Source organism: Chanodichthys erythropterus, chromosome 15, assembly GCF_024489055.1.
Source record: "Chanodichthys erythropterus isolate Z2021 chromosome 15, ASM2448905v1, whole genome shotgun sequence".
In the NCBI taxonomy this organism is placed as follows: Eukaryota; Metazoa; Chordata; class Actinopteri; order Cypriniformes; family Xenocyprididae; genus Chanodichthys; species Chanodichthys erythropterus.
Window position 1 is genome coordinate 24,649,535 of NC_090235.1, and position 14,596 is coordinate 24,664,130.

Below are 14,596 nucleotides of genomic sequence, written 5' to 3' on the forward strand. Positions count from 1 at the left end.
TGCAAAAACATTTGAATACATGTGCACAGGGATAGACAGAGGGGGAAATGGGATGGATTTTTTTTTTTTTTTATACCTCGTTTAAATAAGAAACCATGAAATTGAGACACTAGTACACGAAACAGAGCACGCTAAGTATGGCAAGGTTTGAAGAATCTGTCAACAAAATAAATTATTAAAAGAGGAATAAAAGGCTGGAAAGAAGTGGAAAACCACTACAGAACTCTGTAATGTTGTTTGAGTGATGAACAATTTATCCTCGCCATTGAACACTCCAATTCAAGTTGGTCAAGTATAATATAGCATGACTCATTTAGGGAAACATCATCCAATAATCATTTCAGCAGATGCACATTAGGAGCCATTAGGAGGAGTATTGGAAAACCACCCCTCTAAGTGCCATTTTTGATGCCTACTGTACATTTATCTCATACAGCCAAGAGATAACTATCCAGCCTCCCCCGCACTCAATCTGGGGCACTTAATTACTTCTGTTTTAAAACCGCCGCTGTAATTTAGGCTAACTGCAGCCTTTTGGAATTGTTTTGGATATCCTTATATTGACCTCATATATTTTTGTCTAACATCACGATCCTGTGGGAAAATACCAATCAGGCTCCAATGTATTATCCCAGGCTGCATTTGTGCCAGCTGTCTCTGTCTCAAAAAGACCTAATCTGATTGGCTATTATTTATGTTAGTCACATAAAAGGTGGGGTTGCAGCAGGGTTGTTTGGCAAGGATTGTAGTGTGCTGAAATCATATGCTTTCAGTCTGATAGCTGTGTTCTAGTCTCTATCTGTCAGTAAACAGAAATGATCTCCTTGCTCAGTTACAGTACAGGAGACTCTGGATGCATGACAATTAGGTTAAAAAAAAGTGGGCTCAGCTGGCTGATTATCATGGTATCAAGGATCTGATTGATTTATTACTTGTTAATTCATCAGCTTCCTTCACAATTATGCTGCTTCTGATCACATGACTAAATTCCATCACAGTGTGTTTATTTTGTGTAGGAGTTTCAATAGTAGACGGATATCTTCATCTTTATGCCTACAGCCTCTTAAGGTGAAATCACGGTTTACCGCTATTAGCCAGATCGTGAATTTCATGTGAAAGTGAAAGATTTCTTCGTGCAGATTATGCAGCGGGTCCAGTTGGTCATGTGAATTTGCCACATTGACCAAAAGACAGCTGTTTGCCTGCAAAATTTAATCAAAATTTCACTAATGAGACTGCACAAGTACCAAAGGGTAATAATAGCAGCTGTGAAATAATATGCATGTTAGGGGGCAACAATTAAAATTTCAAGTTCATTCTTTTCTGGCACTCTTATGCTGCCAACCAATTGTAGGCTATTGGATTGTTGTGCATGTGTGCGTGTGTGCTGAGCTCTGAGCTCACCAGGAATCAGAGCGAGCGAGCACGAGAGGGAGGGAGGGATGTGCACGTGGATAGGAGGAGAGAAAGAGAGAGAGGAGGAGGGAGAGAGGGAGGAGGAGGAAGCTAAAGCAGCAGCAGCGTATTCTGTGAGGCTGCAGCAGACTGGAGATGAAGCTCTTTTTTCCGCTGGTGCCTACCAGTGAGAGCAGAGGAGCTACCCAGCAACTGAGAAGAGGACACATGCAACCTGCTATTACTGGAGCCCCTGGCTTCCTCTCCCCCCTGCAGGCCTCTTGAAGCACCTATACAACGACACATATGCTTTCAATTTCAGATTCGGGATCGCTGAACCCTGCAGACACACACATGAAAGCCACACGTTTTAATTTGCACCCAGGTTGTGCAAAAGAGGGCGCCGTATCAATCGGATCAATTTCGCCATGCTTGACTGATGGAGCTACGCTTTTTTCAACATTGGAGCAAATCTCAGGCTAGCAGTTGAGCTCGTGGTTGGGGGTGTATTCCTCTGGATTTCCTTCTTTTCCTCATCCAGCCATGGTTCAACTATCCTGCCCAGCCCTGTCCTGGCAGCGTTCTAATTAGATTCCACAGCCAGAGAAGCCATCAGTATCAGGGAGCGGCACCTTATCAGCTTTCGCTCTTTCTCTCATCCGCTCACCCCAATCTAGGGATGTACACTGCTTAGTGGCAGAAGGAAGACAGGATGACTTGAAGCCATGTCTACTTGATGTATGTGACTGGACTATGTGCTTAACCACTTCCATAACCAGCAGTGTCAGCAAAGGGGAAAGTGGTTATTGAGGTTTGCTGGCTGAAGGTGAGGTCTTCACTCATGGTAGACACTGTCCTCTTTATTGACTTGATTGTGCTGGCGTCAGTGAATGGGATGTCAGTTCCCGTGGCAGCAGAGGCGAGACGCTTAGTACCTAGCCCCTCCCCTTTTTTCTCTTCAATGTCTGGAGACTTGTTTTAATGGAGCTTGCATGCTTGGGATGTGAAACACTCATAGCTACAGGTGTGAAGACCAAACATCACCTTACTCCGGCTGTTTATGCTTGGATGATGACGGGAACAAACGATGTTAAGCTCTGTTGGGTTGTGGCTAAATTGTAGATGAGCTGCCTGACTCTGCACTTTTGTCCATTAGCAGCTGATATGAGACCTGTTACACAGCTTTATTGTAAACAGTTTCCCACAGGACTACCACGACTACTGCTCAACACTTTACTACCCTATGTGAGTGCAGTGATCAATAATTTATACTAAAGGATATCCAGAAAGGCAGGTGTTTATGCATCTTACTGTACACACACAAATACAAGATCAGACATGTTTTGTTTTGTTTTTTCCCAGTTTTAGCTGCGTGCAAGCTGATGATTAGTGCATCCTAATGCAAAGATATTGAGCATGTGCATGTGTGCTCACAGGAGTACATCTACCTATGTCTGCAGTGCAGTTTTATTGTGGTTCTCACCTTGAGGAATATCTACAGTGGAATAGTGTGTCTTCGAATGCCTTGACAAATAGCTTGCTATTTAACACACAGCCTGTGAAATAGGCTAAAAGGCACCAACTCTTCAGTCAGCGCTGCATCATCTCTGCATCATAAGAGAGTGAAAAACATCAAAAGCCTTGCCGTAGGATTTTAATATTTTATAAAGGACAGTAACCTATATACAGCATCATGTCCTAGAGGCTTGCTAGGACCCTAAGTGATGTTTGCTTTAGGTTAACTGCAATATTATCAAAAAAGAGGAGACCAGGCAACAGGAGGAACAACTACAGTCCACACCTAAAGTTGAGACATCATGTCCTGGGAGAATCTCAACATGTACCAAACCCTGTTGTCATGGTTAATACCTTTTTGTCTTGATTTTCACTTCAGATGAGTCATTAACTTAACAGCATTAAAATTTCCTTAACAGCCTCAGGCTGACTGTTTTGTGAACTGCTCTGCTCTCATTGTGGACGTCTCTTCGTTTCTTGCTCTACTTGCTTCCTCTTTTTTCCCTCTTGACTTTTATTTATTGTTACTCTAATATGGGGAGCTCCCTTGGTTGTGTGAAACAACCCAGGGAAACTGGACCAGGTGGTGCTGCACCACTGTCCCCCAAAAGAAGACTTCGCTTCAGGCGAAAACGAAAGGCCAAACAGAAGTTAAGAGGTTCCGAAGGGGAAGATAAGAAAAGCCGCATACTTGAAGAGAAAGAGGGTGGAAGCGTTGAATTTACAGAGGAGTCTATGTCAAAAGCCCCTGATTCAGCCAAATTGGTATCTGGCCAAAGAAATACTGAAACTGAAACGCCTACCAATGTAATCCTGGTTCCTGGTATGGCCCCAATATTTGGAAGCACAGGGACGTTGCGAGGCAGCAAGATGGCAATTCTTTCCCCAGATCCCAGTCCAGCGTGGCTGGGGGCACTTCGCCAGTTTGAGGTGGAGGGACTTAGCGAAGAGTCTAATGCTGAATTAGAGCAGGGCAACACAACACCTGGAGGAGGAAGAGTGTGCAAGGTTCGGGAGCGAGTTCAGGGCGTATTAGAGAGACCCTGCCTTTTACGCTCCAAACGTGGTGACCTGGAAGTAGAGGAAGAAGGGGACGTGCATGGGTCAAGAGAACTGATGTTCAGTGAGCCCTTGAAAAGTGAAAAGAAGGGAGTTGTTCACATTCGTGAGTTTGGAGGGCAACTTTGTGTGGTCCGAACTGTCTATCCAAGAGACTACGGGTCACCTGTCTGGCGCGACAAAGAACTTGAGGTCCATTCTGAACCTCCAGCTGCATCTCCAGTTGCTGGAGACATTACGAAAATACAAGTCTCTGCAACTCAAGGACGACCACCCGGGAAGAACGTCTCTGCCAAACCAGCAACAGCTGCAGCTCAGGAAAAAAATGGGAAAGAGATCCCATTGGACATCTCTACTCAAGTAGCTGAAGGCTTTGGCCTCCCACCACAAGACATTCAGTCTTCAGGTTATGCTAGTGATGTGCCTCTTACTTCGCCCGAGACAGGAGGTGCTGTCCAGACTGACTGGGGAAGCTCCTCTGATGTGCTTGATTCTTCTGTGCTTGAGAGTCCCATCTCCCCACAAGAGAAACCAGCTCAGCCTTGCAGCCAGGTTAGATTCTTTTTTCTCTGTCTACCTAAAGCTCTTTCATGCAGCTTTTGTAGCATAAAAGAGAAGAGTTTGAAACCGACAATGCTTGGGTGTGGATTGGGTGTATGGTTGTTTTGCATTTCATTGTATTTCTACACTACTATCTATCGTGTGGCTTTTTACTCTCAGCCAATCAGTGTAAAACACAGCAGATCCTTCCTGACCCTCTCCCAAGAGCCTAATCAGTACTGCCCAGACCATCTCTCACTGTCTGTCTCCTTCCCTTCCCTCCATTCCTCATTATTTTCCTACCCTCATACCACCCACTCTCTTTCCTGTCATTCCTGATGCTCTATGTTTTGTATTAGAGTGAAACTGTCTTGCAGTGCCAAAAACACGATCACTAGTGATGTTCACAGACACTTTGTCAGCTGTTCATCTTTTTTTCTCACTGCACCAGGGTAAGACTGCTGCATATTTGTGTCTGTCGCCCGCCTTCCCTCGCCCTTTTGCTCCACCTGCCCACTTACAGGTGGTAGAGAGGGATTTCATGGCCTCGTTACAGATGTTGCAGCAGTCTTCTAGAAGATTTATTGGTTTGTTAGCAGGTTTACTTGGTTTATTCGATGCTTAATCGTAAGTATGTTCAAACCATGACTCTGCATGTAGTTTCAGTGATGTCCAACTGGTTATATTTCTGTCAATGTTCCAGAAGTATCTTAGAAATGCAGCAAAAGTGTGGAAACTAAAGCCAGCATGTACACGCCCAGAAATATGGATAAAACAGTAACTGGTTGAATGTGTTTAAATGCAGTCTCAGTGATCTCTCACTGTAAAGCAAGCTGTCTTCGTTGGAATTCAGTACTGTGTGTGCCGTTTGCATTCATGTTGTCATGATATTTCCATACATATGAAAAAATATGGATTTGTTATGCATTAATCAGGCCTACAAACTTTTTAAATGTTTGAAATGTCTTCATTTTTGCTTCCTGTCTTTCAATTACATGACATTTACATAATTTTAATATTTGTTGATCTGGTGGATTTGTTGATTTAGCATTTTTATTTTTTTATTTTTTTTTGTAATGTTATTTGTCTTATGTTGTCTTGTTATTTTGTGATAAGCTATTATTTTTGTTTTTTTTTAATTTCTCATATGTCACTTTTCTGATTTTCTTTACTCAGACCATTCTCAAATACCCTTTTACTTTGCTGATTGTAGCCCTTCCTCCACTATCCCTTATGCCCACACTACTTTAAAGTGTTAAATTGCACAATGGTGTGTGTGTGTTCATCTTCCGGTAACTTGCTCCAGTAACAAATTGGACTATTTGAAGAGTGCAGCTCATCACAAAGCATGACTGTCCTGACTCTTTCATAAGGTCGCATACTCAGTCATCTGCACTCTGATGGAAATACCACCATGTCACATTATGACCTGTGCACTGTATTTATAACATGTACAGCATGTCATCAAACCCAATTTAATCTATACTGTCCTGGTAGATTCTTCTTGAGACTAATTTGACTCAAGTGGTCTTGTCTGGCAAATATGTTTGATGGTGATACCAAAAGAAGAGGCAATGTTTGGGTGCATTTTTATGGCTCAGAGCCTGGTTGATTGGACTAGCGTTAAAAATCTGTCTGACCTCACCTTTTAGAGTAAGAGGCTCAGGCTAGGACAGTTACTGTTCTATTTCTGTATGTCACCAAATTTGACCAAGCTAATCTTGGCCTGCATTGACTTACATGACTTGAAGATCTGTGATTTATTCTTAAGTTTGTCTGTTCTCTCAGAACTGTCTGCATTTAGTCCAGGATTTAAAGTGTTCCTTGCTAGCTCCGCAAGAAAAGAAGCAGGCAGGGAAGCGAAGAGTAGCATACGAGAGGAATGACAAAGGAATACAGATTAGAGCCTGGCACAGACAGATACTGCGGATACTGACTCCCTTTGTCAAGAAGAAGAGGGAATAAAAGTAGAGTAATAAGATAAGTGAAAGGTTCATGGCCTAGCTGCGGGTCATTTGGGCCTTGGGGCCAGAGATACAGAGGCTAGTCCTAAAAATATACATTTGCAGACAAGTGATGCTCGACCTTTTTAGTAGAAGTATGAGATCATTTCCTCTTTACACAGTTAAATCATTTAATGACGTGCAGATACAATATAAGATCTTTCTCTTTACCAGATCTCTGAGATCTATGTGAGTGGTGAGTCAGGTGACCTCACGGCAAAAGAGAAGCTGCTAATATGGAGTCAACAGGCCACAGAGGGCTACCCCGGTCTCCGCTGCACCAATTTCTCTTCCAGCTGGAGCGATGGACGCTTGTTCAATGCTCTTCTGCACAGATACAGGTTCTCACACACGTTTAAGTATAATGAGCACTCAGTTTAAAAGGATAGACACACATTATGGCATCAATACTCATGATCTCATGGCACTTTGATTTTTAGGCCGGACCTGATTGACATGGGAGTGGTTGCGCAACAAAGTAATCGTGATAACCTGGAGCAGGCCTTTGAGATTGCGGAGTCATTAGGGGTTACACGACTTCTAGATGCTGAAGGTAACATTAGTGTTTTATCTTTCTTTATCTTTCATCCATTCTGCATATGAGAACTCCATTTGTCTTTGATCATCATTCGCTTTCTCAATATCTTTATGCTCTTTCTACATCAGATGTCGATGTGCCGTCGCCAGATGAGAAATCTGTCATCACGTACGTCTCCTCCATCTATGATGCTTTCCCCAAGATCCCAGAAGGAGGAGAAGGCATTGCAGCTCATGTATGATCACTTCACAGTGCACTCACTCTCTATAAGTTGCACCTTCTTTCTCTACTGAACTTTTGTACCTACAAATTACACCACTGTAATTTGTCTTTTATTTCCCCTTGTTTTCTTACATGTGGTTTCTGTTGTTCAGGAGGTTGACCAGCAGTGGACAGAGTACCAATCTGGCTTCTCTTCTCTGCTGCAGTGGACCAGGCAACATACGGCCCTCATGGCCAATAGGAGCTTCCCCCACAATCCTGTGGAACTCAAGGTAAGAAACGTGAGGGAAGGAGTCATCAAAAGAAAAGAGCAGCATTTCATAAAGATAAAGCTAAAAAGATAATTTTATTATTATTCTAAAGGAATTCCTTTATGTCCGAAACAAACTTGTGATGCCTTAAATTGCTAATCACTGTTTGATGTGATCTTACTTGGCTGCTTACTAAAAGTCTTGTCTTCCCTAGGCACTTTACAATGAATATGTCCACTTCAAAGAAACCGAGATCCCTGCAAAGGAAAGAGAGAAGAGCCACATTGAGCACCTTTACAAGCTTCAGGAGGTGAGAAAGAGATGACGATAAAAAGAGAATGACAATAAGACAGAGAGAGATTGAGGCTGACCTTGATTCTGCAGCTAAATGCAGGCAGCACTGTTCACATGAGGCACAGTGGAGCTGCACATTAACAGATTCAGGCTAATGTAGAGCGCAACGCTGTCATGTGGGAGAGGTGGAAGACTGACAGTATAAAGGGAACACACATGCACATACTCAAAAAAAACTCGGAAAGCTTCTTTTTATGATTGATGTTTCTGGATGTTGTTTAGGCTTGGATAGAGTTTGGGCGCATTAAGCTGCCTCAAGGGCTACACCCTAATGATCTGGAGGAGGAATGGGGAAAACTGATCTTGGACATGTTGGAGAGAGAGAAAGCACTGAGGCCTGCTGTGGAGAGGTTAGAGATTCTACTTCTAGATAAGATGATGGCTGCATTTAGAAGTGTAGCAGTTTAAAAAGAAGTTAAGTATTTGTTGATGTGTATTTTGTATGTAACTTTGTTTTTAGATTGGAGTCACTCCTACAGATGGCCAATAAGATCCAGAACACGACTCTAGATTGTGAGGAAAAACTCACACTGGCGAAGAACACTTTGCAGGCTGTAAGTACGACAGTATCTCTATGTGGGATCTGCCTCATAAGCTCTTTTCCAAAAACTAGTAAGCTGCCTTGCAGTCTTCTGTCTACATAGGCAACTGCCTTCTGAAATGGAAGCTCATAATTGACTGATTTGTAACGCTCATAGGCAGCAGCTCTGCCTGTATAAATAGCACTAGTTAGATACTAGGGGTTTAACAGTACATGTACGGACATCACGGTTCGGTGCATGCTGTCAGACGACAAATGCAATCGGTCAAAGGGTGATCCACACTCCAATCCAGAAGGGTGCGCGCGGTAATGCAACGCTGTTTGCTAACCGCCACAACAGGAAAAAGCGCAGAAGAACAGACGATCTATGCATATATATGTTTATGTGTAATCTCTCAACCAGTGTTTGGAAAGGCAACAAAAATATAACAGCTTGAGCATAATGTCACATAGCATTACATTTACCTCAGGCAAGTCATTTAGTGTCCACAGCATGTTAGTTCACTAGAGAAATGAACTCTAGAGGGGAGCAGTTCACTAAATATATGCACTATAGCTTATATATTAATTTTATTTACTTTACCTGTTAGTAATATCTGAATTATTTAATATATTTAAATAAATTTGAAAACAAGTTATAACAGTAACTGTGTAAATTATTATTTTTAAAAAATTAATTGGAGTAGAAAAATAATTATTCTCCACCCTGCTTCACCAAACCCGTACCAAACCGTGACTTCCGAACCATCATGTTTGTGTACTGTTAAACCCCTATTAGATACTGATGTTAGCTGCTAAGCTACATAGCACACAAATATTGGCTACAATAGTCTGTTTTTAATTAGATTTAACTAAATGTATTGCTGCCTTTCTGTGTTGAAAGAAATAGTAGAAGATTAATATTACCATCAAGGATACAAGCAACGCAACCTTCTTAAAAGAAGGGATGATATAGGAGAGACCATTTATAATGTTACGTCAAACAGACTAGATGCCTTGAAATACTAAACCAGTAAGCTGACTTGGATTTTGGACATATATTGACAACTCCTCTGAGATAACCCAGTTTAGTATGTTGCATGAAATAACTTGGATATTTATCATTCAGAAATTTTTAGTGCTCCTTTGAGTCCCTGTCTTCTGTCTTTCCTCAGGACATGTCTCAGTTAGAGAATGGGCAGCCAGTGCGGTGTGAGAATGAATTGGGGTTGTATCTGCAGGACTGTGAGGCTCTAGTCAGACAGCTTCACAATGACCTACAGGTCCTTCGAGATCAGAAATACTACCAAGTGGAGCAGCTGGCTTTCAAGTAAGAAGGAGAAAAGGGAAAATGGAAAAATGTGTTTGAAAAGCATACCAGAGAGAGGGATGGGATGATTTTGTCCTTGTTAAGTTTTAATTTGATTGACAGGGGGAAAGATTTATGTATTATGGACAATGATCACAATTACCGCAATTATAATTATTCACAATTATTTTAATGACAATCAATTATCAGCCATTATTTTTTGTTCATACTGATGCCATTTTAAATGATTTTGAAAGATGTCTTTTATGCTCACCAAGGCTGTATTTACTGTATTTGATCAGAAATGCAGTTAAAACGTAATATTGTGAAATAATATTATAAATTAAAATAATAAAAAAAATTCTACTATAATATATTTTAAAATATAATTGATTCCTGTGATGACACTGTTGAATTTTCAGCAGCCATTACTTCAGTCTTCAGTGTCACATGATCCTTTAGAAATTCAACATGCTGATTTAGTGTTTTTTTTTTTTTTTTTTTCCTCCATCCAACCTCCATCTTACTCAGGTCATTTCTTTCTTGCAGGGTGTCATGTCTGCAGGAGGAGCTGGTCTCTTTGCGCCTGCAGTGTGCCAGTGTATACAGGAAGGGTCATTTCTCCACAGGGGGTCTGCTGGGAGAGCATGCCGGTCAAAAGGGTTCGCCAGGAAGTCTGGCTACACTTGGAGCACAGACACTCCTGGGTGCAGTGGGTGCTGCGGCATCCCTGCTTAGGCGGCCGATGTCTCGTGCAGATCTGGTAGCCATGTCCTCCTCCGAAGATGAAGGCAGTCTGCGCTTCATCTATGAGCTGTTGGGATGGGTTGAAGGGACACAGGACCTATTGGAGCGAGCCGAGTGGGGTTCTGATCTGCCGTCTGTAGAACAGCACCTGCAGGACCACCACATCATTCACACAGCAGTGGAGGATCTTCTGAATAGCCTCAAAGAGGCTCGAAATTATGAGGTACATGAACAATGAGGTCTTGGTATCAAAGGACCTTTCACACCAATTCTGACGTAGTCTCAGCCTCAGGCAGCATGTGCACAGACCACAATCAGGCTGTTCACTGAATGTCTTGTGCATACCGTACACAAAACTGGAATGCATTTTAAAAATCTCTCAGATCAAATGAAAATTTACGCAACATAAATATTTAGGCGACTGATATTATGTTAACTAAATATTATGACCGATGCTCATGATACGATGTGCCAAAATCTTGTAATGAGAATCATTTATAAACCTGTTATGCACAAATGAGAAGTTTAATAAGGTCTTCCTGTGGTTTTCCACCAAAATAAAAGCTCTATTGATTTAACATTTACAGGGATGGTTCACCCAAAAATGAAAATTATCCCATGATTTACTTGCCCTCAAGCCATCCTAGGTGTATATGACTATCTTCTTTCAGACAAACAATTTGAAGCCAAAAAAAATGCATCCATCCATAATAAAAGTAATCCATACAACTCCAGGGGGTTAATAAAGGCCTTTTTTGAAGCAAAGTGTTGCGTTTTTTATAAGAAAAATATCCATATTTAAAACTATATAAATTCAAATATCTGGTGGATGACCGTACGCATATTGCGTAAGTCGACTTGCTCCAAAAGAGTAACCTCTGACATGATGTATGACGTAGAATGTAGGAGTAGCTTAAGCTTAGACGCCTCTCGCGGTTCAAACAAATAGGGCTGGGCAACAAACTGAAGCTCCTCTTCCTTTTATATCGAAATCCTCTGACATTTCTCTTTAAAAAATTATCGTTTTAGACTTCTAATTTGTGGCTGGTGTTTTGTTTTACTCTGTGCTTCTGCGTTCAACGTCATGCATCGGGTCAGGGGATGCGCTTCCGCCGCAAATTGATGTGTACGGTCTTCTGCCGGAAGCTAGTTATTATAGTTAATAAAGTTTTGAATATGGAACTTTTTCTTACAAAAAACCCATTGCTTCGCTTCAGAAGGCCTTTATTAACCCCCTAGAACCATATGGATTACTTTTATTATGGATGGATATTTATTTATTTTTTTGGCCTCAAAATATGCCCAATCACAACCATAATAAACTTAGAAGAGCAAGGATATTTTTAAATACATCTCCAATTGTGTTCATCTGAAAGAAGATAGTCATATTCTAGGATGGCTTGAGGGTGAGTAAATCATGGGATAATTTTCATTTTTGGGTAAACTATCCCTTTAATAGCTAAGGAAATTAGGACATAAATATTCATGTTGTAATTTACTATTATAAAATTGATTATTTTTATTAAATGCTGTTTTTATTTTATAGTATAATGGTATTGGTACTAAATTTGTATATTTATTCATTTGTTTATATTTGTTTTATTTTTATAATACGTTTATAATTATTATTATTATTGTTGTTGTTGTTGTTGTTGTTTTTGTTGTATAGTCATATTGAATGGGCTCCATTTAAAACAACGTTCATGACTCAGAGCCTAGAGCCATGCATCACCTTTAACGACACACAAAAACAAAACCGTTCTATTTAGTCACTTTACAGTCAGTTAGACTTCTTACTGTTTAAGTGGGTGGTTGTAGGCCATGCATTGTTTCAGTTTAAAACTCCAGGTGCATAACCAACCTGGCAAATCAGAATTGGTGTGAATGGACTTGAAGACCTAATGTATTGCACACTGCACACTTTTGCAAAGGAATAATTTATTTCTTAATTTCTTCTCTCGCCCTCAGTCAAGGGTCTCACCTAATTTACGTAGCAGTTACTCTGAGACTCTGTCCAAGTTGGAGAACCAGTATTGCAAACTGCTGGTGAGTTTTTCCTGCTTTAGAATTATGACAAGCAGACATATGTGAGTGTATTTGAGTTCATTATACTCTGTATTATGTATATTACTGTTCTCTAATCTCATCAGGGCGTGACAGAGTGTGTCCTTACAAAGGCAGAATACAGCATGCTTGTGTGACATGCATGAAAGTGCTGCAAACACCTGCTCTTGACATATACCCACACCCACCCACGTCTCCATAATTTAACCAAATAATTTCTCTATGAAAACATGCAATTGTTCGAAGGACCAAGGGTGGTTACCGCGGGGAAAGCATGAGACTGAGCAGTTGCCCGCGTTATATGGTCAGTATTATAAATGTTGTTTTGTGTTGTCGCAGGAACATTCGTCATGGCGACTACGTTGCCTGGAGAGCCTTCGAGCTTTTGTGTCCCACTGCACTGAGGAGCTGATCTGGCTCAATGAGAGGGAGGAGGAGGAGCTGGCCTTCGACTGGAGTGACAGCAACACCAATATGGCTGCCAAAAGAGAGCAATATACTGTAAGACTCCATCTATAGAAATCTGCGTTAGTCATTATACTACCTCTGGTCACTATGTTCCTTTACTGATTTAGTCCTTATTACTTAATTTTTATGTATGCATCTTGTTGTTGATTTGGTTTTTGAGATGTGGGCATTGCACTCAAAAATGGAGGCAGATGAACATGACCTTGCAAGGTCGGAGTTTCAGCCAGCTAAATGACTGGAGAAATTATGCTATTTTAAAATGTATGAGTTCAAAATTTAAAAAAAAATCTTCCAGAAGATAGTTATCATAGTTGATAACGGTTTAAATATGGATATTTTTCTTACAAATACCCATACCCCTTTTATTTACCCCCTGGAGCTGTATAGATTATATTTATGATGGATGGATGCATTTTTTTGGGTTTCAAAACGGACCCCTCTTTCACTACCATTATAAAGCTTGGGAGAGCCAGGATATTTTTAAATATCTCTGATTGTGTTTGTCTGAGTAAATCATGGGATGATTTTCATTTTTGGGTGAACTGCCCCTTTAAGTGTGGTTGCAGTTGTTCATTACATTTTATTTTGGATTGAGCAATATCTTTTGATCTCCTTTACCTCTCTCAGGACATGAGGTCAGAGCTGGAAGAAAAACAAGAAGTGATGCGCTCCCTCCAGGAGACAGCTGACCACCTGTGTCAAGACAACCACCCAGCCAAACAAACAGTGGAGGTGAGTTGTTGACAAATATGAACAAATCTTCACGCAGTGAGCTCAGTATGTCGCTCTCAGACATAGTAAAAATAGATTTGGTGCTCAATCCTGACCTGTTGACCTCTCTGATCATAGGCCTACAGTGCTGCCCTGCAGACGCAGTGGCAGTGGATTAAAGAGCTTTGCGTATGCGTGGAGCAGCACCTCAAGGACAACACTGCCTTCTTCCAGGTACTGAGTCAAAAGAAAAAAAAAACAAACAAACAAATTGTATACATTTAATTTCTGCTTTAAATGACATTTTCTGTTTTAATGACCTTTTTTTTTTTTTCAGTTTGTGGGTGATGCACGGGACTGTGAAAGCTATCTACGTCAGCTACAAGACACCATTAAGAGACAGTACACCTGTGATAAAAACAGCAGACTTGGCAGATTGGAGGATCTGCTGCAGGACTCCATGGTGGGTCTTCCCTCTTATTCCAAAAATAGTAATAATATGAGTGCACCATCAGCCTTTAAAGCATATTTTACATATTTTTCTTTTTATTTATTTATAGGAGATATTATCATTTATGCTTAGTTTAGGAATTTGAATTTTTGAGCTCAAAGAGTGCACAGGAGGTAGTGCGTGTCCTCACATATAACAGATGGCACCATGAGAGTGGGGTTGCACAAGGGGAGACAGAGCGAATGGGCATATCCTCTTTGGCCATACGGAAGAGAGACCCAGAACTGGCACAAGCGCACTACTTGTGGATTTCTCTCTCTCTCTCTCTCTCTCTCTCTCTCTCTTATATATATATTTCTCTCTCTCTCTCTCTCTCTCTCTCTCTCTCTCTTATATATATATATATATATATTAGTACTGTGCAAAAGTCTTAGGCACGTCAGTATTTT

The 14,596-nt window shown here is 41.0% G+C and overlaps 2 protein-coding genes across 21 annotated transcripts in view; both read left to right on the plus strand.

Moving 5' to 3' along the window:
• Positions 1 to 14,596, plus strand: part of LOC137002072 (microtubule-actin cross-linking factor 1-like) — a 184,030-nt gene that overhangs the window by 81,771 nt on the left and 87,663 nt on the right. For all 20 annotated transcript variants that reach the window (XM_067361534.1, XM_067361545.1, XM_067361536.1 and 17 more), the window contains 14 exons: positions 6,687 to 6,853; positions 6,953 to 7,065; positions 7,179 to 7,285; positions 7,425 to 7,544; positions 7,738 to 7,833; positions 8,100 to 8,227; positions 8,338 to 8,431; positions 9,573 to 9,727; positions 10,256 to 10,676; positions 12,422 to 12,499; positions 12,857 to 13,018; positions 13,613 to 13,717; positions 13,835 to 13,930; positions 14,034 to 14,159. In XM_067361534.1, the coding sequence (XP_067217635.1) occupies positions 6,687 to 6,853; positions 6,953 to 7,065; positions 7,179 to 7,285; positions 7,425 to 7,544; positions 7,738 to 7,833; positions 8,100 to 8,227; positions 8,338 to 8,431; positions 9,573 to 9,727; positions 10,256 to 10,676; positions 12,422 to 12,499; positions 12,857 to 13,018; positions 13,613 to 13,717; positions 13,835 to 13,930; positions 14,034 to 14,159 (1,968 nt within the window). The remainder of the gene's footprint in view (positions 1 to 6,686; positions 6,854 to 6,952; positions 7,066 to 7,178; positions 7,286 to 7,424; positions 7,545 to 7,737; positions 7,834 to 8,099; positions 8,228 to 8,337; positions 8,432 to 9,572; positions 9,728 to 10,255; positions 10,677 to 12,421; positions 12,500 to 12,856; positions 13,019 to 13,612; positions 13,718 to 13,834; positions 13,931 to 14,033; positions 14,160 to 14,596) is intronic.
• On the plus strand, positions 3,359 to 6,474 carry LOC137002118 (uncharacterized). The gene is made up of 2 exons (XM_067361629.1): positions 3,359 to 4,521; positions 6,298 to 6,474. The coding sequence occupies exons 1-2, from the start codon at positions 3,445 to 3,447 to the stop codon at positions 6,472 to 6,474; spliced, it is 1,254 nt and encodes a 417-aa protein (XP_067217730.1). The 5' UTR covers positions 3,359 to 3,444.